The 22,490-nt window shown below is 41.9% G+C and overlaps 1 protein-coding gene across 2 annotated transcripts in view; it reads left to right on the top strand.

Moving 5' to 3' along the window:
* The first annotated feature begins 20,150 nt into the window (after window positions 1–20,150).
* LOC139411495 (FA complementation group L) overlaps window positions 20,151–22,490 on the top strand; it is a 14,354-nt gene continuing 12,014 nt past the window's right edge. Inside the window, exons 1-6 of one of the 2 annotated variants that reach the window (XM_071157960.1) lie at window positions 20,151–20,305; window positions 20,381–20,502; window positions 20,735–20,793; window positions 21,082–21,142; window positions 21,605–21,661; window positions 21,790–21,887. In XM_071157960.1, the coding sequence (XP_071014061.1) occupies window positions 20,287–20,305; window positions 20,381–20,502; window positions 20,735–20,793; window positions 21,082–21,142; window positions 21,605–21,661; window positions 21,790–21,887 (416 nt within the window). In that variant the 5' untranslated portion in view covers window positions 20,151–20,286. Of the gene's footprint in view, window positions 20,503–20,734; window positions 20,794–21,081; window positions 21,143–21,604; window positions 21,662–21,789; window positions 21,888–22,490 lie in introns of both variants that reach the window. The other variant, XM_071157951.1, reaches the window with a different exon arrangement.

The following is a 22,490-nucleotide window of genomic DNA, read 5'->3' as shown; positions in this document are numbered from 1 at the left end:
TCCTCCTGCTGCAGAACTATTTTCCTCCTGCGATGAAATGGGGCATATTAAGATCTGACATCTGTGACTAGCAGGTAGCCTAGTGGTTAGAGCGTTGGGCCAGTAACCGACAGGTTGCTGGATCGAATCCCCTGAGCAAGGTAGTTAACCAACTGTTCCCCGGGCGCCGTGGATGTCGATTAAGGCCGCTCCCTGCACCTCTCTGATTCAGAGGGGTTGGGTTACATGCAGAAGACACATTTCAGTTGAAGGCATTCAGTTGTACAACTGACTAGGTATCCCCCCTTTCCCTTATTTGTCCAGTCTCCCTCATTACTCACTCTAAGTAGAGTAAAACTACATTTACTTTAGATTAACATTTATTGTTTTAATACAATTATTCTTACATTGCATTAATAAAAGCAACGCCACCAATTAAATGCATAGACTCATGTGTATGCACCAGAACAGTACATTTCATAACAGGAATAGAGCACATAAGTCTGTCCTTGTGGATGTGTACAAGCACATTCTCAATGTCAATGTGTCCCAAACCACACAGAACTCTCTCCTTTTTCCCCTGTTTTGAGTAGTGGGGTCATAGCGGGCCAGTGCTTTATGGTTTGTGTATTTTGGGATCAGAGGAAAATGGCTTCCCTGAATAAATAATCAGCATTTGCGAGCCATCACCATCGGCAGCACACACAGGGAGATGAGAACTGCATCGCCCAAGATATATTACCCACAATGCTTTTCAACAAGGCAACTAATTAGAAGAAGAAAGGTCAAGTAAAAGCAGAGTGTGATTAGAGAGAGAGAGAGAGAGAGAGAGAGTGTGGAAAAAGAGAGCGGAAAACATTTCACATACATAGTCGCTTTTGGACCGATGCCAAAAAGTATTTTTTCTGCCACTAGAACTGCTAGTAGCTTGTAAACGGTGGCTTCAATATTTAATGAAATGCTTATGTTGCAGCACCTGGACATATCCGCTCAGCCGCCCAACAGGGCGCTCCCAGGAGGGTCATTACCGCAGCCATTTTCAGAGAGGGCAGATCCTAGGCCTGGGTGCCAACCATGATGCCTGTCTTCTGGAATCTACGCTCACTAAAACAGCAGGGGAGGGGGATGCACTGCTGCTGGGACCAGCGCCTGAGAAGGTGTGTGTGTGTGAGAGAGAGGGTGAAGAGGAGAGAGTAGTAGAACACGGTGGTGTAGTGTGGGGCCAGTGTAGTGTGGGGCCAGTGTATTCCCAGTGAGTGCGGTAGGTAGTATAGCCTAGGGCTTCTCTCCTGGCATTTAAACACCACAGTGGTCCTGCAGGGGGACATTGAGCACTCGGTGAAAACAGACTGAAGTATGCTTTCCTGTCAACACAAAAACCCTTACAGTATGTGTGACGTTGCCTCGGCTGCAACCTGTCATGTAAACTGTACAAACACTAACACACACGTAAACACACTCTTTTGGGATCAGCAATGAAACATGGGAGATCATAGAGACTCTTGCACTCATGAGTCCTTCACACACAGACTCAGACACACACACACACACACGTGCCCTTTTCCCTAGGATGGACTGGCTGGGGATAATGCTGCTTTCATGCATTCTTCTACCTCCCAGCCGCCTGACTGTCCGGCACTGCCCTGGCGCACACGTGCACACACACACACACACACACACACACACACACACACACACACACACACACACACACACACACACACACACACACACACACACACACACACACACACACACACACACACACATCCCTGGGTAAGTGAAGTCCCATCCTAATGGAGTTTAATTACTCACACCACATCCATCACAGCTCCAGTAGGAGCCCACAGTATTTTATCACCACTTTTAGGGGTTATTAGTACAAATACACTGTCACACTGCATTACCAGAGGAGCGCTTTAGGTGCCATCTCTCCTGAACATTCATTAAAATCTCTATCAATATCTATCAGCGCCCGCTCTCCCTTCGCACTCTCTCTCGCTCCCATTACAGAAGGCCGGGCAACTCTTCCCCATCGCCCCGGCCGGCTGCCGACACTCTGCATACCTCTAAAAGTTTTCACTTCATCTATCTCCCCTCTCTTCCTCTGTTCCGCCCATCGCCGGGCGATTGATGGAGGCTGGCAAGGACACCGGTGGCAGGGGCTTTAAGAGACCGCGTCCTGAGAAACATGGATCAGATGACTACTTTTAGGGGAAGCAGAGGACATTATTCAATCTGCACCATTACCAACTGGACAAAGGTGAGGGGATTAAGAAAGACTAAGCTTTTGCAAAGTTTCGGAAGAAAGGGACAGTTTGCAGTTCTGGAGAATGAACTAAGTTGGGCATCCATCACATAGTATCAGACACCAATTCACAGTACATTACAGTATCAGAACTGACATTCTGACAGTCTAATGGATCATTATGGTTAAGGTCTTTGGACAATGTTGGCCGTGTAGCTACTGCCCATATCTGAATGAATGGTTGTACCCTAATAGCATTCATCAGATAGACAGAGAAGTTAAAAAAGCCTGACACCTCTAAGTGGCAGCTGTTGTGTTCGGGTGGTGGGTTGATGCCTCTAAATGTTATTTCCAGGTAAATGCACACAGCTTGGGGCCCTAAGTGGAACAATTAGCATCCTTACATGTCTGTTTAGGTATAGGACACAAACACCTGGTGCTGTTACCATGTGGATGTTCCCTTATCATTCCCCTATAGGAAATATTATCCCCCTTCCAGCTCCTATTCTCTGTTCATGTCTGTGCCACTCTCAACTCTCTGGGTCATCAGCTTGAGTGAGTTCCCTCACGTTAGAGACGAGAAAACTAAGACTCCAACTTGTCTTAAAGTTCACCCCCCCCCCCCCCCTCTGACCAGGTGCCTGTTTACTCAACTTTAATTATTTTGTATTTTTTTCCGGCCACGAAATAAAAATCTATAAGCGGATTCCCCCAAGCTCTCATTATCCTGTTGAACATATTTTATAGTGAAATAAAACGGCAGTGTAAAGAACGCTGGAATTTGAACCCTGCTGCTCGGGCGAAGCTAAGGTCAGGGAAATTCATTTTACTGACTGTTGAGGAGGGAAGACGAAGGCAAATAAAAAGAAAGAGGGATCGAGAGAGAAATATTGCAAACTCAATCAAAATCATGTAACTTGAACCTCTTTTTTTCAACTGCGAGTACAGTGTTTCACCAGTTATTGTATTTCATGTAATTCAAATACTCATCACTACACTAAATTTACTTTATTTAATTTGCTGTTCATACATTATTGAGATCTAAATCTATACACTGAGTGTACAAAACATTAGGAACATCTTTCTAATTGAGTTGCATCCCCTTTTGCCATCAGAACAGCCTCAATTCGTTGGGGCATGGACTCTACGAGGTGTCAAAAGCCTTCCACAGTGATGCTAGCACATGTTGACTCCAATGCTTCCCACAGTTGTGTCAAGTTGGCAGGCAGTGGATCTCTACTCCGAATTGCACGTTCCATCTCATCCCACAAATGCTCAATTGGATTGTGATCTGGTGACTGGGCAGGACACTGCAGTAAGCTGAATTCACTGTCATGTTTGTGGAACCATTCCTGGACAATCATGGCCTTATGCTGAAAAAAAATCAATTTGCAGATTGACAGACACTGCTGCCATGAAGGGATGCACCTGATTGGCAATGATGTTCAAATATCCTGTGGCATTCAAATGTTTCACCACTTTAATCAAGGGGCCCAATGTGTGCCATGAAAAACACGCCCCGCACCATCACCACCAGCCTGCAATGTTGACACGCAGCATGATGGATGCATATACTAATTTGGTTTTCTCCATACTCTAGTCGTCCCATCAGCGTGAAACAGCAGGAACCGGGATTCATCTGACCAGGCAATGTTTTTCCAATTCTTCAGTGTCCAGTGTTTTCGTTCCTTGGCCCACTGCAGCAGCATTGGAACTCTGTAAGGTCATCAGCTGCCACACCCCATTCATGTCAAGGTACGACGAGTTGTGCATTCCTTTATGTGTCTTTGGGCACCAATGTTGTACTGGACTGTCAGTTGACCAACTGAAGCCCGTCTGTTGCTTTGCACAATTCGTGTCAGCCTCCTTCGTCCCCTTTCGTCAATCACTGGCCTGCCGTTGGGTGGTGGAACATTTGTTGATACACATGGGAAACTGTTGAGTGTGAAAAACCCAGCAGCATTGTAGTTCTTGACACACTCAAACCAGTGCACCTGGCACCTACCACCATACTCAGTTAAAAGGCACTTAAAAATGTTGTCTTGCCCATTGACCCTATGAATGGCACACATACACAATCCATGTCTCAATTGTCTCAAGGCTTAAAAATCCTTCTTTAACGTGTCTCCTCCCCTTCATCTACACAGATTGAAGTGGATTGTGACATCAATAAGAAATCATAGCTTTCACCTGGATTTACTTGGTCAGTCTACACACATTGCTACACTTGCTATCCAAAATAGTTTAAATAAGTCTACACATTTCTGGTAGAAATAACAAATGTTGTGCTGTGTGTGTGTGTGTGTGTGTGTGTGTTTGTGTGTATCAGTGTGTGTGTGCGTGTGTCTACACATCTCCTCAGGTAGTGTCAAGCAGTTGGACTGCTTCTAAGCTGAGGATTCTGGATGTGAAAAAGACATGCGATGAGAGGAAGAGGAGGAGGAGGAGAGAGGAAGAGGAGAGAAAACCTCTGGCCGCCTGCCACTCATCTGGGCACCTTCCTAAGCAGGGCAGAAAATAAAACACGCTGGGAAAGAATTAAATAAAAGAGAGGAAGAAAAATGATTTCTTATAAATAGCAGGGCTCGCCAGAAGGCAGAGGAAATGAGAGCAGCGAGCTCTGGAAAGGAGCTTGAGCTTGACACGGGGCTTAAAATTGAGAGGGGGCGGAAAGAGGGACCTACTGTGCGAAAATGTCTCCAACCAAAGCGCAGATTAGTGTTCCAGCCTTCTCCACTGCCAAGATCCGCCAGAACAACTAATCACCTTCCAAATTTTTTCTCTTCTTCTCCTTCCCTTCTTTCTCCCCTTCTCTTTAAAGTATAATTTCCCCCTCACCGTCTGTATGCCTAAAATGAAGCATAGGATGTTCTGCCAGGGCCGGTCAGACACATCAGACTATCTGGGTGCAGTGAGGTGCTGCTGCTGCTGTGTGTGTTAGTCACTGACTATGGCTGTCTGTCTGTCTGTGTGTATGCTTTGTTAGAAAGCAACGGGACTGCAACTACAAAGGAATCTATATAGAGGTGTAGCAGATAAATTATCTCCCTCTGTCCCTTCATCCCTCATTTTATGATGACCTTTCATTCTCTTTCCTTCCATTTTGCCATCCATCTCCCTCTATCCCTTTCTCCCAATCTATTTCTCGTGAAAGGATTGCGGCGGCGACAAGAGATCCTGCAGAAACCACATAAACAAGTCAAAGTGATCACATAAAGATCATTCGGTGGATCAGAAAGACAGGAGCGATTAAGCCTTCGTTCTCCCGGGTCGTGGAAGAGCGTTCCGGAATGCTGGGAGTAAAAGAGCCACTTCATAAACAGATGCCTGGCGTATGATTTCACTGGGGGAGTGTGAATACATTTCAGTTATAAATACTCCCGTCTCTGTATAGGTGCGAGCATACGTAATTAGACACTGCAACAGAAAACCTACTTGTGTTCTTCTCTGTCTGCATATTTTGTCCACAAATAATGTACTACAAAGGCAGATCGTGCCTGTATATTCATTTACAAAATAACAGTTTGCTGATAAGACTGAGGCATGTGATAATCAATTAGCTAAATGTTAGACAAAAAAAACAAGCTGCTTTTTGGGCGTTTGGTGTTTGAGAAGACACAAAATGTCTACTTCAGCAAAACTCTCTCGTCTCTGAATATGAATTCCACATTAGCCCAGATAAGACCAAAGACAAAAGAGGGAAACAGGAGATATATTTGTAATGAGTTAGTTTCGAGGGTTGTTTGGCAGAACAAGGGGTTTGTTTTACAGAATGGAAACAGGGTGTCTAAATGCACCTGCTATTGCTGTTTCTAAACAGACATTGGTGAAAATGAGCTTGCCACATAAATTTGTCAGAAATCTATTGACAGTCAGAAAAATGTAAATAAAAATGTTATGACATTGAAGACGAAAACAGTAAATGGATAGACTTGGAAATCCTGTGTGCAATCTATTGTTGTGTGCAATCTATTGTTGTGTGCAATCTATTTTTTCAATACAGTAGAGTAAATTGTTACATATCACTTGAGCACAGCTTGACAAGAGAGATTAATGTTTTTAGTTCCACCTTGGTGATCCTGGAGAGCATGCATTGACCGACAAATGAAATGATCCCTGCATACTTGCAAATGTCTCACAAATATGCAAGTCATTTACTGTTAAATTCCATAACAGGAAAGTCTAATTGTACAGCATGTACAACTTAATTGAATTGTTCTACAATTACTGTACGGTAATGCATTTCCAGTGGTACCAGTATTAGTTTTTGTCTGAGCTAATACAGCAGTTATCTATCTATTAGTTTGTAATTAGGAGCACTACCTATTAACAGTATTAGTAATACTACTGAGTAGATATATTATAACTTACTCCTTCCCACTTATACCTTTAATAGTAATAATATGAAGAAAAAGAACAAAAGAATACTGAACATGTAGTCTGATGTTTTCTCTAGTCGGGACAACCCTGTGGTTTTTAAAATGCCATCCCACTACTGTACAATATCTCCTTCTCTCTCGAACTACGTCCCCATGCCAGGGCACCTTGCCCTCTGCTGGCCAGATATTGAACTACCACTGACCCTGCCACTGTATTTCCAGCAGGCTGTCCCTGACAGGGAACAAAGGCAGAACACTGTGCCAAAGAGGGCTATCATTCTCCACTTAGGGACATGGGTTGAGGGAGGACAGGAGTGCAGGGTAAGGGGCTTCGTGGTACAGAGGGTAGCAGTGGAGCTGAAGATGGTGGTCTCTTCAGCAGAATGGACTGGGGATACTACTTGACTGGGACAACTATGGGGGCGTGTTGATGTACACCCATAAAACTACTGTAAAAGCATTCTATAGCAATCAAAAATCAACTGTACGAATCAAAGATCACTTCAACTGGACACCTTTAATCTGAATGTCGGGTGTTTTGTAAATGCATAATTTTTAGAGATGTCTTGGAGATTTCTCAAATATTCCATTAACAGAGCTTCCATTAACAACAATGGTAAAGATAATGATACAAATCTTAAATATAAATATCATTAAAAGATAACTAAAACTCAGACTAGAATAGTAATACAAGTAAAGTAATATAAGAGGGTTTGTTTAACATCCAGACGTCCTTGGCTGAGGCCCAGCCAGGCAGCTGAGACGGTTTCAGGAGGAAGAGACTGGCACATTTAATTTTCCCCTTGTTTTGATTTGGCTTCCACGCCAAGGCAAGGTCTTTTATAATGGCACCTTGACTGTGAAGAACTTCATCCCAAGCCTCGCTGTCTTTACCATGTGACAAGGTGCTGCTTTGTAGCCAGGAGAGTGGAAGGCGCTTTGAACTGCAGACTGACAGCGCGAGGGAAGCCGTTCCAAGCGTAAATGTAAATTATTGTTACTTACGCGTTTAACCCGACACATACAATCTCATTCAGGACCCAGAACAGGAATTCTGACATCATGTTGCCCTCTTTTGGTCGGCATGTGCAACTGCAACTCTCTCCTCACTGCAACATGCTCCTTATCTCAACACTCAAGATTAAATTACTAGATGCCCAGAAAAAAATATTAAGTAAGTGACAGATATTGCTGAAAATTTAAATTGTACAAAAAAGTTAAACTTTCAATTCTTCAAGAATCTGATAATACAACAACAAATGATATAATTTTGGTTCAACTGAAAAGGGACACAAACAATGAGAAGCTTTCACAGACAATGAGAAGCATTCATACCAGTCACAGGAACTAAATAATTAATGTATTAACCTTGTTGTGGAAACACCTGCTAATATTTCCACATGTCTATTTATCTACTTGTGCTTGAGGACAGACTAGGTGTTAATGGACTGACAAGCAGCAATGACCCCATCCTGTAAACAATAAACTACACAGTCAGACCAGCCTAATTCTGGTCTGAGATCAGCAACAATTCACCAGCAGCAGTCACATTAGGAGACGGTTACCAAGGTGATCAAAGAAATCTCAGTCATCTAAGCTACGGCACTACAGAGACCGCATGCCCTCTTTCAGCAGCAATGCCAGCCTCACCAGGAACCGTTTCAAAGAAATACACCACTTTAGATAACAAACACTGTAGAAATTCCCAATTTCCTCCAGCTCTCTCTCTCTTTCTCTCTCTCCACTTTCCTACCCCCTCCCACCCGCTCTCCACACCACTTTCCCAACTCACCTCTCTCTCTCCTTTCCTCCAGCAGATCCCTCCGTCCAGGGCTCAGCTTCACTCCTTCACACACTCTCCAGCATTCAGCTCCTCTACATCTTCTGCAAAGAGAAAACATAAACCCGGACTTTAAGTCTCCCTGTATCCTTTCACACTGTCTTTACACCTGTCTGTTTGCCGTCCCTGTTTCCTTCCTCGTCTTCCCCCAGAGAGGAGAAGTGGAGAGGTGGGCAGTTTGTTTGGTAATCTCACCCAACTGCAGATCTAAATAAAGATGGTCTTCAAATTCCATTACATGTCAGATAGTCGGCTGCAGTGGAAGGATTATAAATGTGATTTCAGCACGGCACAATAGTGAGAAAGAGGAAAGAAGACAAATCGTGTTTGGTGACAAGGTTTCCTTGTTGAGTATTCCAGTGCCTCTGAAATGCTAAGATAATTTTCTGGCTGGTGCAATTCAACATACTAACACTGAATCGAAGTGAGTGGCAGAGATTGCCAATAGGCAAATTTGCAATTCATTTAGTCCAGGTGCATCATAAGCTGAATCAATAAGCCTCTCTCAGCATATCATTATTGGCAGAAGTATTATAATGACTTATGCTATAACATTTTTCTTAATATGAGGGTAATATGATATGTAATTCAACCCCTATTGAAGAGAGGGAAAATAAGATCATCATAAATGCATCTTTTTTTTTTAATCAATTCCAAGTGGATATTCCGATATCGCCCCACCACTGCCCTGTGGTTTTCTCATGCATATCAACCAATCATTTTCTGCATTCATCTGGAAAATATATAAATATATCAACATATTTCACAGTGCCCCTGTCCAAGGAAAACAATATGGATTTGTATTTCTTTGCAAACAATTTTAATAAAAAGCTATTGATCAGCGATCGAGTGGCTAGCCCGTGGGCTGGGTACACAGACCCCAGTGAGTCTGGATCATTATGTCCTCAACTGCTGGGCTCATTCACACAGATTTGGTCAATAATGGTCTGGCACGCTTCAGGCTCCATTACCGCAAAGACTCCACACTATTCTCAGCTCTGACTGAGGGCCCTGTTCATTTAAAACTGCCAGAGTATGACTTCCTAGGTAGCACAGAAATAACATTGCTTTTATGCAACAAGAGAGCATGTTCTGATTGTTGAGTTTCATTTTGTTTCAATGATAATATGATTACAATGAAACATACCTGGCATTATGAATGCATTTCTTACATTGGATTAACGGGATTCACTGTTTATAATTTTTTTGACTGAACAGGGCCCTTGTCTCAGGCCCCAAAAAATGAGTTAAAGAGGTGACTACATAGAGCCACAACTTTTCACTAGTCTATCAGGTCTATGGCAATACCTCAGCATACCACAGAGACAAAAGCCAATCAATCCACAAAACAGACACACAAGGTAAACTGAATGTACATCCCTATTCTGAAAGAATGGCCTCGAATTTAATATATCCTAGACTGTGAATGCTATTGGATGGTGTGCACACACAAACACACACCCGTGCGCACACACACACACACACACAGACACACACACACAGAGTCAGACAAACACACACAGACGTTTGAGTACGTATCAAAGCCCTGGCGCACCGAGACAGTTTTAATTATCAGGTACCGTCCTTATGCTATGATTTGAATTTTAGCAAAATGTGGTAATGATATTCCAAAAGCCTGCTGGCAATTCCAGCTCTTTCTCTCTCGCCTTTTATTTTCTTTCCATGAAAATGTGAATACTTCAGTTTATAGGCTTATTTAACGGCAAGTCACTATGTAAAATCTTTATTCTAGTGAACATATCTTTCGCTGGAGAAATGGCAATAAAGGTTTGGAGGGGGATCAATTCAGAATGTATTAGTCTGCACTACAGAGGCCGCCTTTAATAATAAAATAATTGATCCATTAAAGTGAACCTTAGTCTGTGCCAAAATAGGCGAGGTTAGTCCACTCTTCACTCTTCACATAAGGCCTATGTGGAGAATCGCTATATTTTACCGAGAGACAGAATTAAGGACAGCTTATTGGAAATGAAGAACACTCATTACTTCACTGAAATATACTATAGTCCGTATCTTTCCATGGATAACTTTAAGTTGATGTTTAAGAAAGAGAAAAACAAAGGGATAGCATGCAGAACTAACCTAAAATACATCTCTCACCAGTGCAGCTATTTACAAGACATTAGGAAAATGAAGTTGTAAATAACATATTTGATTGATGTGTTAGCCGACACTGTATAGTTCATATTTATACAATGGCTTTGTGAATATTTTGCTATATATTATTTAAAAATACAAAAGAACACTTCCAAGCTTCTTTCCTTAGTCAGTAGTGCTACTGAAGATAAGTGGATACATACTATAACACTACTGTATCACTGGGCATGGCAAACCTACCGTAGCCTACTGGTTAGATGACTGTAATCAACAGTATGGGGTGAAGAATACATCACAATAACACTCCACAGTGTGTATAACAAGCACACTTCACTAATCAAGTGGACTTTCTACATCCACAGCCTTTTCTCACCTTATCACATGGGAACCTCTTGATTATTAAATTGTCTTGATATGATTAGATATTGCACTGAACAAAAATATAAAACGCAACAATTTAAAGATTTTGAGTTACAGTTCATATAAGGAAATCAGTCAATTGAAATTAATTCATTAGGCACTAATCTACAGATTTCACACAATTGGGAATACAGATACGCATCTGTTGGACACAGAAACGTAAAAGAAAAAAGTTGGGGCATGGATCAGAAAACCAGTCAGTATCTGGTGTGACCACCATTTACATCATGCAGTGTGACACATTTTCTTCGCATAGAGTTGATCAGGCTATTGATTGTGGCCTGTAGAATATTGTCCAGCTGTGGAAGTTGCTGGATATTGGCGGGAATTGGAACAGGCTGTCATATAAGGCGATCCAGAGCATCCCAAACGTGCTCAATGGGTGGCATGTCTGGTGAGTATGAGGGACATTTTCAGTTTCCAGGAATTGTGTCCTTGCGAGATGGGGACGTGTCTTATCGTGCTGAAACATGAGGTGATGGTGGCAGATGAATGGCACAACAATGGGCCTCAGGATCTCGCCACAGTATCTCTGTGCATTCAAATGCCATTGATACAATACAATTATGTTCATTGTTCGTAGCGTATTCCTGCCAATACCATAACCCCATTATCATCATGGGGCACTCCGTTCACAATTTTGACATCAGCAAACTGCTTGTCCACATGTCTCCATGCACACTGTCTGTCATCTGCCCAATACAGTTGAAACCAGGATTCATCCATGAAGAGCACACTTCTCCAGCGTATCAGTGGCCATCGAAGGTGAGCATTTGCCCACTGAATCCGGTTACCACACCAAACTGCAGTCAGGTCAAGACCCTGGTGAGGACGACAAGCATGCAGATGAGCTTCCCTGAGACGGTTTTTGACAGTTTGAGAATAAATTATTTGGTTGTGCAAACTCACAGTTTCATCAGCTGTCTGGGTAGCTGGTCTCAGACGATCCTGCAGGTGAAGAAGTCAGATGTGGAGGTCCTGGGCTAGCGAGGTTGCATGTAGTCTGCGGTTGTGAGGCTGGTTAGACGTACTGCCAAATTCTCTTAAATGACGTTGGAGGCTGCTTATGGTCGAGAAATTAACATTAAACTCTCTGCCAACAGCTCTGGTGGACATTCCTGTAGTCAGCAAGTCAATTGCACGCTTCCTCAAAACCTGAAACATATATGGCATTGTTTTGTGTGACAAAAAAACTGCAAAGAGTGGCCTTTTATTATCCCCAGCACAAGGTGTACCTGTGTAATGATCATGCTGTTTAATTTTCTTGATATTCCACACCTGTCAGGTGGATGAACTATCTTGGCAAAGGAGAAATGCTCACTAACAGGGATGTAAACAGAGAAATAAGCTTATTTTCTCTTAAATGTTTTTGTAATTGTACCCCCTTTTCTCCCCAATTTCGATCTTGTCTCATCGCTCCAACTCCCCAATGGGCTCGGGAGAGACAAAGGTTGAGTCATGCTTCTTCCAAAACATGACCCGCCAAGCTTCACTTCATAACGCCTTGACACCCGCTCGCTTATCCCTGAAGTCGTTTAGCCCCCCACAAGTGCCTTAGACCGCTGCGCCACTTAGGAGGCCAGAAATAAGCTTTTTGAAATGCTTTCATGAAGGACAGGCTTGAATTGTGAGGATGGCCACACAATTTATTTTCATAATAAGACAGTTCTATTGGTTTTCTACACAAAGTTGCAAAGAAAATGTTGATCTATTTAATAAACACAAGAGACCAGCAAAATGGATTTTAAAAAGTGTTGTGGTATATCAGCAACAGTGTTATCTAGTAGTCAAAACCTGTTACTTTCACACTACTTTATGGTAAATAATGAAAGCAACATCAATGACAAATTTATCTGAACAGGGGAAAAAAACATCACCATATTAACAGGGAATACATGACAAAGAATGAAGAAGCAATACTCCAAGCCACAGCTTCATACTACTTGTCAAACATAGAGAACTAATACTGTTCACTGGTTGTTGGGGTGGGATTGGCATGGGATATGAGAGGTACGTGGGTGGCTTTTGAATATGTTTTGGATTCCCCAAGTCTTACTCATTGGTAGGAAAAAGTTTGTTGGGCACTATATTCGTGGAATATTATCTGAATCCTATAAATTAAAATGGCCAATTTGGGTGCAATCAATTTCTCTGAGATAAAAAAAAACAATTTTAACAAAATAATGTTTTCAGGAACTCTAATTTTTACCTGTCTCTAACTACAGAAACAATTTCAGAACAATCTGAGATGCTGGGTGTCGATATCCTCCTTTATTGTGCTTTCTGAGGTGGAAAGACCCCCCTACTGTTATTTAGGTAGGTTCCCTGCTGCAACTCAACACTGGTGATATCGATCTGTTCCTAAGCCTCCGCCAGGCTCCTAGGGATAACCCCCTCCCAGACAGACAGACCTCCCTAGCCCACAAGACATTCAGGGAGTAAAGTCAATTATACACAACCTGCTTGGTCTCCCCGTGGGGGAAAGGAACCCACACTTTCTAATCCGATCAATTCATGTCAGACAGCTGGCTGGATTCAGCCCTATCTCTGAGCCCTGTAATCCAGGCTAAGACTTCTCACTCTGCGCCGCTCCAACTCAGATCACCACACATCCGTGATACAGCAAATTAGAGTAAACACACCCACACTAACAGATATATATATATATGTGCATAGTCAAACAAACACACAAACAAAACCATAAATGTACTCAGTTCCTAAACTTCATGGTGAATGCCACGATACAGGCTAGAACAAACAACAGAAAAAGCATGAAACCACATAAAAAGTACTTATACTTATTTATCAAGAAGCTTGCCAGGTAAGAACTTAAACAGCAGTTTTAAAAATGGCCATGTCATTTGATGTCAGATAATCAGAGCTCATATTATAGTCTTTGGCAGCCCTCCTTCCTGCAGCACATTACATCTGACTCTTTGGCTCAGAGTTGGGTCCTGAGAGCAGTTTAGTGCTACTCAACACATTTCTCAGACTGTTGCCCAGTCCTGTCAGTGCTCACAGTGAATCAAGAGGTTTGAAGATGAAGATGGAGCTACAGTGTATAGCAGCCGTCTTAAAAGCTCCTGAACAATTTTGCTATTTTTTTGTGGGGTTTTAAAGCTGATCTAATAAAAATGTGTACATAATGCATCCACCATCATTTCCTATGCCCGAAAACAGCTTCTGGACATCAGAACAATGATCATGAACCTCGATTTGGATGAACATGTCTACCTCAACAAGTTGGCAGCTCTGGAGATTCTGCTTAATACGGACCAGACCCTATTCCCTGTGACTCTAAAGAGGAAGAGGCAGTGAAAAAGAGGCAGGCGAGGCGGCATCCTGACGAGACTACGTCGACAAACAAACAGACCGCCATTGGATTCTGTTCTGTTGGTGAACGTGCAGTCACTGGAGAACAAACTGGATGAGCTCTGTTCAAGACTATCCTATCAACAAACCTGAAAAACTGTGATATTCGAGAACATGAATATACATCTCACTGGTTTTTCTACGCATTGTCAACACCAGACGGCAGCCTTGGGTAAGACGAAGGGAGAATGGGTGTGTCTCTTTGTTAACAGCAGCTGGTGCGCAATCTTCATTGTTAACGAAGTCTCAAGTTTTTGCTTGACTGAGTTGAAATACCAGTCATGATAAGCTGCAGACCATACTATTTGACAAGATAGTTTTCTGTCTATTTACCACCACAAACCGATGCTGGCTCTAAGACCGCACTCAACGAGATATAACCAAACAAGAAAATGCACATTCAGATGCAGCATTTCTCGTGGCCGATGATTTTAATGCAGGAAAACTGAGATCTGTTTTACCTTTATTTTACCAGCATGTGACCTGTGCAACTAAAGGCAACAACATTTTAGATCACCTTTACTCCACCCACAGAAACACATACAAGGCCCTCCCTCGCCCTCCTGTTGACAAATCAGACCATAACTTTATCCTCCTGCTTCCTGCTTCCTACAAGCAAAAACCCAAAACAGGAAGTACCAGTGGAACACTCAATACGGAAATAGTCTGATTAAGCAGATGCTAAACTGCAGGATGGTTTTGCTAGCACAGACTCAAAAAAATTCTGGGATCGTCACCAAAGTGACCGTACGTACATACCCCAACAAAAGGCCATGGATTACAGGCAACACCCTCACTGAGCTGAAGTCTAGAGCTGCTGCTTTCAAGAAGCGGGACACTAATATGAATGCTTATAAGAAATCCCACTACGACCTCTGATGAGCCAACAAACAGGCAAAACGTCAATACCAGGACTAAGACTAAGATTGAATCCTACTATGCCAGCTCTGACACTCGGCAGATGAAGCAGGGCTTGCAAACTATTACGCATTGCAAAGGAAAACCCAGCTGTAAGTTGCCCACCGACGCAAGCCTACCAGAGGAGAGAAATATTTTTTTACGTTATAGCTTTATTCTAAAATTGATTACATTTTTTTTTTATTCATCAATCTACACACAATACCCCATAACGACAAAGCGAAAACAGGTTGTTCAAAATGTTTGCTAATTTATGCAAAATAAAAACAGAATAACATTATTTACGTTCGTGTTCAGAATCTTTGCTATGAGACTCGAAATTTAGCTCAGGTGCATCCTGTTTCCATTGATCATCCTTGAGATGTTTCCACAACTTGATTGGAGTCCACCTGTGGTAAATTCAATTGATTGGACATGATAGGGAAAGGCACACACCTGTCTACATAAGGTCCCACAGTTGACAGTGCATGTCAGAGCAAAAAACAAGCCTTGAGGTTGAAGGAATTGTCCGTAGAGCTCTGAGACAGGATTGTCTCAAGGAACAGATCTCAGAAAGGGTACATAGAAATGTTTGCAGTATTAAAGGTCCCCACAAGTACAGTGGCCTCTGTCATTCTTAAATGGAAGAAGTTTGTAACCACCAAGACTCTTCCTAGAGCTGGCCGCCCAACCAAACTGAGCAATCGGGGGAGAAGGGCCTTGGTCTGGGAGGTGACCAAGAACCCCATGGTCACTGACAGAGCTCCAGAGTTCCTCTGTGGAGATGGGAGAAACTTCCAGAAGTACCACCATGTCTGCAGCACTCCAGCAATCAGGCCTTTATGGTAGAGTGGCCAGACGGAAGCCACTCCTTAATAAAAGGCACATGACAGCACGATTGGAATTTGCCAAAAGGCACTTAAAGGACTTTCAGACGATGAGAAACATGATTCTCTGGTCTGATGAAACCAAGATTGAAGTCTTTGGCCTGAATGCCAAACGTCACGTCTGGAGAAAACATGGTGCCATCCCTTCGATGAAGAATGGTGGTGGCAGCATCATGCTGTGGGGATGTTTTTCAGAGGCAGGGACTGGGAGACTAGTCAGGATCGAGGGAAAGATGAACAGAGAAAAGTACAGAGAAATCCTTGATGAAAACCTGCTCCAGACTGGGGAAAAGGTTCACCTTCCAACCAGACAATAACCCTAAGCACACAGCCAAGACAACGCAGGAGTGGCTTTGGGACAAGTATCTGAATGTCCTTGAGTGGTGCAGCCAGAGCCCGGACTTGAACCCGATCAAACATCTCTGAAGAGACCTGAAAATAGCTGTGCAGTGATGCTCCCCATCCAAACTGACAGAGCTTGAGCGTATCTGCAGAGAGGAATGGGAGAAACTCCCCAATTACACGTGTGCCAAGCTTGTAGCATCATAGCCAAAAAAGGCTGTAATCATTGTCAAAGGTGCTTCAGCAAAGTACTGAGTAAAGGGTCTGAGTACTTATATAACTGTGATATTTCCGTTTTTATTTTATAAAAAAATAAAAATATATATATTTGTAATGATGGGGTATTGTGTGTAGAGTGATGAGGGTAAACAACAATTTAATCAATTTTAGAATACGGCTGTAATGTAACAACATGTGGAAAAAGTCAAAGGGTCTGAATACCTCCCGAATACACTGTTTATGCAGCGCTTGAATTGTGCCGGAGCTATCCAGAGCGCCATACCGGCATTTCAAATGTTTGGGTAATTGCGTACCAGCTCCTCTATAAAACAAAGTAGCCTATCACCGTCCCAGATTCATGCATAAAGCAAAAAAGGTTAATCAGTGCGGAATGAAGGCGGGATCTGCATTGAATAGCAATGGTGAGTGGGCATTCGTTTCCTGATTCCGCTTTGTTCAAATTTATTTGCCGCTACTCTGTAAATCTGTGCGTGACAGTAGGCTGTTCGAGATTGTGCAGATTGAAAATACACCAACCTGAATGCGCTTGATGCGCCGTTCCAAATTGTCAAATGAGTGTTTGTAAGATCATGAAAAGTAATGTAATTCATGAAGCCACGCTTTTAAATATGACCAATCACTTATAAATATACAAATCAACCACTATCGGAAAGAACCTTCTTTGTGTGTTGCATGCCAGTAGGCCGTTGCCCGAGGAGAGAGCGCGCGACAAATCAGCTGCATGTATAAAATAATGATAGACTAACTAGATAGCCAATTCAAAACATACCATTTAGCTATAGTTAACTAGCCAGATAACTGCTAACTAAGCATTGATATCGTCGTCGTCTTTCCACCGACACTAAATCTAGCCTAAATAAATCTGCACCGTTGGAAAACTGGGATTCCCGTCTATTAAACAGTAGCAATGTATTTGTTTTTTAAACAAGAGCTGTGTTTTTGTCTGTCTTGTTTGTCTGTGAGTCTATTTAATGGGCCTAAATAAGACATCCGGACCGGGGCCAGACTCTAGCACGCTGGGCTGGCCTGGTCAGTAGTGAGGCTGGGTCTGATTCCCTTCATTACTTCAAACCTTCATAGTGCACAGCACTGCCTAATCTGGTGTGGGACCACTCACATCCAGTCTCTTTTTTTCAAAGGTAAGGTACAAAAACACTTGATAGGTAACTCTTCATAGTCTTTGTTTTGTCTTTCATTATGTCTATCATATATTCGCTCTTGAAAATAACAGGTGCACACTGCAAATATTTTGTAACTCTGACTATAATGATGTAAATTTTAAAAATGTCTAGCGTGCATGTCTGAAGAGCCATTCGAGCAGAACAGATCTTGGCTCAAATAATATAATAAAGACCTGGGTAATGGGCAGGGGGTTCCCATAATATAATATATACCTTCAATTATTTCTAAACAGCTGACATAGAATGGCAACACATTTTATATGTGAGACAAAAGTGTAAATTAAGTATAAATCTGTGGTAAGTGGTAACATAAAATATAGGTCATATCAGCAATCCCACCAGCATTCAAAAGATAGCTAAAATAGTGTAACCTAAATACAACCTACATCTTTATCAATACAAACTATATTTACCGGTATGTCATTATTATTTTACTATTTAGTCTTTATGTCCATTTCAACTCTTGCACAACAATATGTCCTATATATTGTCATTTCAGATGAATGCAGAACACAGAGAGAGAGAGAGAAGTGCTTTGGACCAGACACCCCTGCTCATATCTTGTCTCAAAGGGATCTGTACGAACGAGCGAGAGAGAGAGAGCGAGGCAGAGAGAGGAAAAGAGAGGGAGGAGGAAAAAACACTGGGTGCAGGACCCACACGCTGTAGTTCCAGCCAATTGCATTTCAGAGAAGTGACCATGGCTAGCGATAAACAAAGCACAATAGATCATTTCTCTCAGAGCTGGAGCCCAGCGCTGGAGGCTGCGGAAGGAAGGACAGAGTGAGGGAAAGAGAGAGAGAGCACAATCTATGCACCGGCTTGGGCTATTCTCCAACACTCAATTCTTTAAGCCTTTTTTCTTTTTGAATGCTATTAAGCCAGCCGTGTTGCATGACTGCTGCACTTTGCACATGAAGAGAGACCGAGAGACAGAGAGAGAAGGAGAATATCACTCACCCGTTTCACTGAGACAGGAGCCGTGCAGCCATTTGAGCGCGATGTCAAAACACACAAGCCCAGATAGTCCTCCACACAGATGTGTAAACAGCACCAGTAAGGTCTCTCTTTGTTTGTTTTTTTCCGGGCTGGGTAGGTCTCTCCGTTTGCTGCTGCCTCCCGGGTTTTACAGCTTTGAAGCAGGTGGATGACAAAACATCAATCTCTCCAGGCACATTGTGGAGCATGCACGCTTGACACTCCTCTCACAGACCCATATATAATCACAAACTGCAATAAAGTCATCTTGGCTGGAGGGATAAATATTTGCTTAAAGGGAGCTAAGCCTCAAACCTGCATATAGGAGCACGGCAATATGGTGGCTTTTGTAGTAATCATGGTTTGATTGGATTTGAATAGGAATTGTAATGACATATTTGGCATTCGGGAGAGGGGATTCATGCCACATGTTGTGACAATGCGTATGTAAATTGAAACAGAGACAGATGTCTTATTGGATTTCATAATATATGGAATATGAATGATACTGGCAGAAAAATTACAGGACAGTGTGATTGTTTTGTTGTCTTATGGTCAAGGTAATCTAGACTAAAAATAGATGTAGATGTAATGTCAATACCTACCTCAAAGGAGGACACATTATCTGAGGTTGGCAATGTCACCTGTAGAATAGAATAGAACAGAATAAACTGAGAATCCTTTCACAAAATTATAAGCAATACTTTTATTTCTTAACATATCCCTGTCCCTTACATATTGTCTTTATAATGAATAAAAAAGGAATACCCACTATAAATATAACCACACATTTTGCTTAGCCTACATTTCAACACATTGACTAGGCCTATGCCTCCCAGAGACTCTTTAGCTACTGCTTTGGTACATTTTTCGACCATGAAATTCTGTTCATCAAAAGGTGTCCATTACCTGTGGGCTATTCATATAAAATGACCCGTTAGCTGAACATCCTAGAAGTGAGGTTAAGCCTATTTCCATGATTTAATCATGTATTTAATTTGAGGCCAAGCTAATATAGGGTTATGTCTAGTCAGCAACATTCATGAACCATTCAACATTTTTGTAAACAGGCTACAACAATCATTTACATGGAGAATGGCAATTGATAATGTGTAATAACTTATAATAACCATTTTTCTTAATCAATTAACTTTTTCAGTGAAAGTTGCATAAATACTTAAAATAATAGTAGCTTACCCGAAACACTGCTTAGTTGGTACTGGCTAATAAAGTTTTGTAATTCAAACCAAAGCCTGAGTGACGTATGTTACACTTTTTTATTGTTTTTTTTGCGGGAAAAACAGTTCGCTGGCTAGCTACTCAACCAAAAATAACGTATCCGTTTGTGTACAAAGGCAATACTTGTATTTCTGAAATACCTTTTTCTCAAACGCACTCTTAGTTAATGTTCAAGTGGCACGAACGTGAGTACTGTATGCAGCTGAAAACTTGAGATGTTTACATGCTAGCATGGTCAGCTAACCATGTTGTTATTTTAGCCCAGCACCACACAGCTGACTTCGAACTGTCAAGAATGGAGAGTTTACTTGTCAAAGAGAGTCCGCTGTTGTTACCACTCAACAAGGAGAAAACTGTCTATGATGGATTTATCACGGTTCAGGTGGGACAAACATGGTTTCTGAGCTAGGTAACTGTTACTTGCGCTACAATCAAGTCAAGATAATGTTGTATCTTAGATATAATTTGTAACGTTGTTAGCTGTGTAGTAGTCGCGCGCATGCATCGATTCTTGGACAGTCAGCTGTTTATTTAGAAGTTGCCAGAAGAATATTTATGGTTTGAACAAGATCTGATGGCCTACTTTATCTACTATTGTTGCTATTTTATTTTAGGAGAGAGACTTCAGAATAAGAATACTGCTTCCACCAGATCATCAACTTAAACTGGCTAAGTAACGTTACAAGTCCCTTGTATTCTATGTGTGTGTGTGTGTGTGTGTGTGTGTGTCAGAGTCCGAGAAAGACAGACACAAGAAATTGTCTGTCAATTCGTCTCTCTGTTCATCTGTTTCTTGCTTTCTCTACACTCACACAGACAGACTTATGCAGAGGATTGGTGGCCTCAAACTTAATGATACATGTTGCTTGCCCTCTTTCATACCCCAAATTAATTATATTTCACTCTAGTCCCCTGGATCAAATGGAATCAATGATTTACTAAATATCATTCTGCATTGCAGGCTTCAATGCTGCTGGCAGTTGAAACAGCTATTGTGTGGATATGGGCACATAGTAAAACAGGTAAGAAAAAAACAAAGCTAACCACACCAACACTTTAATAACTCTAATCAATTGAGAGGCCAACTCATTTCAGATGAAGATGTTTTCAAGGATAGGTAGACTGGACTGCTTAGTGAACTGTATGTTCACTTATGCATTCCATCACTTGCTGTGTTTCATTCGCTTGTTAAAAAAAAATATTTTCCACTGCATAATTAACATTGCCTTGGAAATGTCCCTATTTGTTATGTGGTCACCTCTGGGTTATTGGGATTAGATTTATATTTCACCCCAGGCTGTAAAGTTCATTATTTTCACAGGCTTTAAGCTATCATTAATTATTAAACCTAGTGGCAGGCTCCATTAATCAAAACATTGGCCTTGATTTGAACAGCTACTAAGTTGGTTTGAAAGAAGACACTACGGTAACACTTAATTTTCCAGCTAATCAGAGATCTCTCTTGTTATTTTGTCTTTTCGCAGAGATTACATCACTCTCCTGATCTAGTCAGCTTTGTTCTGGAGCTGAAGACTGTCCTGGTAAGAGCATCTGTTTTTACCTTTCAGATTGATATTGACATATTCCTTGATGTCATAATACATACAGTAAAATAATACCACACTGAAATGCTGGTGATTGAATGTAAACAGGAAGTGTTCTGTTCCAGGAAGTGGCCCTCAAGTGCAGGCCAGAGTGTCGCTCCATCCCCCCTCCACAGTACTACTCTCAGCTCATCATTGAGATGGAGGACCTGGGATGGGATAAGTATGTACTGGAGCAAGTAGGGATAGGGCCAGGAGCTTTACCATGTGACCTGACCAGGAAAAACTCTTGTCACTAGTCATAGAATATAACTATGACCTGCATTATTTCCTGTTGAGTTCTATTATACCAGCCAGTGACTAACTATTACCCTATAGCGGCCATACCATCAGCCTGAACCATAAAATAAAGGCTTAGGACAATATTATACTGCATTAATAACTGACTAATAATGACATCCTTATTTTTTTGTTGTTGAGTTATAGTTAAAGCCAGATCCCATTTAATAACACTGCCTAGCTATATGTCAGCCAGGGCAAATACCGTCTTCTCTTTGTGACTGGTGATGCATCTCAGCTACCATTTAGCTCGGCTACTCATTTTCCACTTTCCCTATTAATGACTACAGCTGCAATTATGATATTAGCAAATGCAAATTGGTCTAATTGAAGACCCTACTCTTAGGTTTAATGGGGGGGATGTTGAAGTTATGTGGAAATGAGGTGAACGTCATTTCAATACTGTATTACCTTTAGAGGCATTACACAGCAGGCCTCAATGCACTCGAGATTCGTTTAACGTCTTAATTGGCAGTGGCATTAATAG

The sequence above is a fragment of the Oncorhynchus clarkii genome, chromosome 1 (genome assembly GCF_045791955.1).
Source record: "Oncorhynchus clarkii lewisi isolate Uvic-CL-2024 chromosome 1, UVic_Ocla_1.0, whole genome shotgun sequence".
In the NCBI taxonomy this organism is placed as follows: Eukaryota; Metazoa; Chordata; class Actinopteri; order Salmoniformes; family Salmonidae; genus Oncorhynchus; species Oncorhynchus clarkii.
Note: the sequence above shows the minus strand (reverse complement) of the source record. Positions and strands in the feature narration are given on the sequence as shown.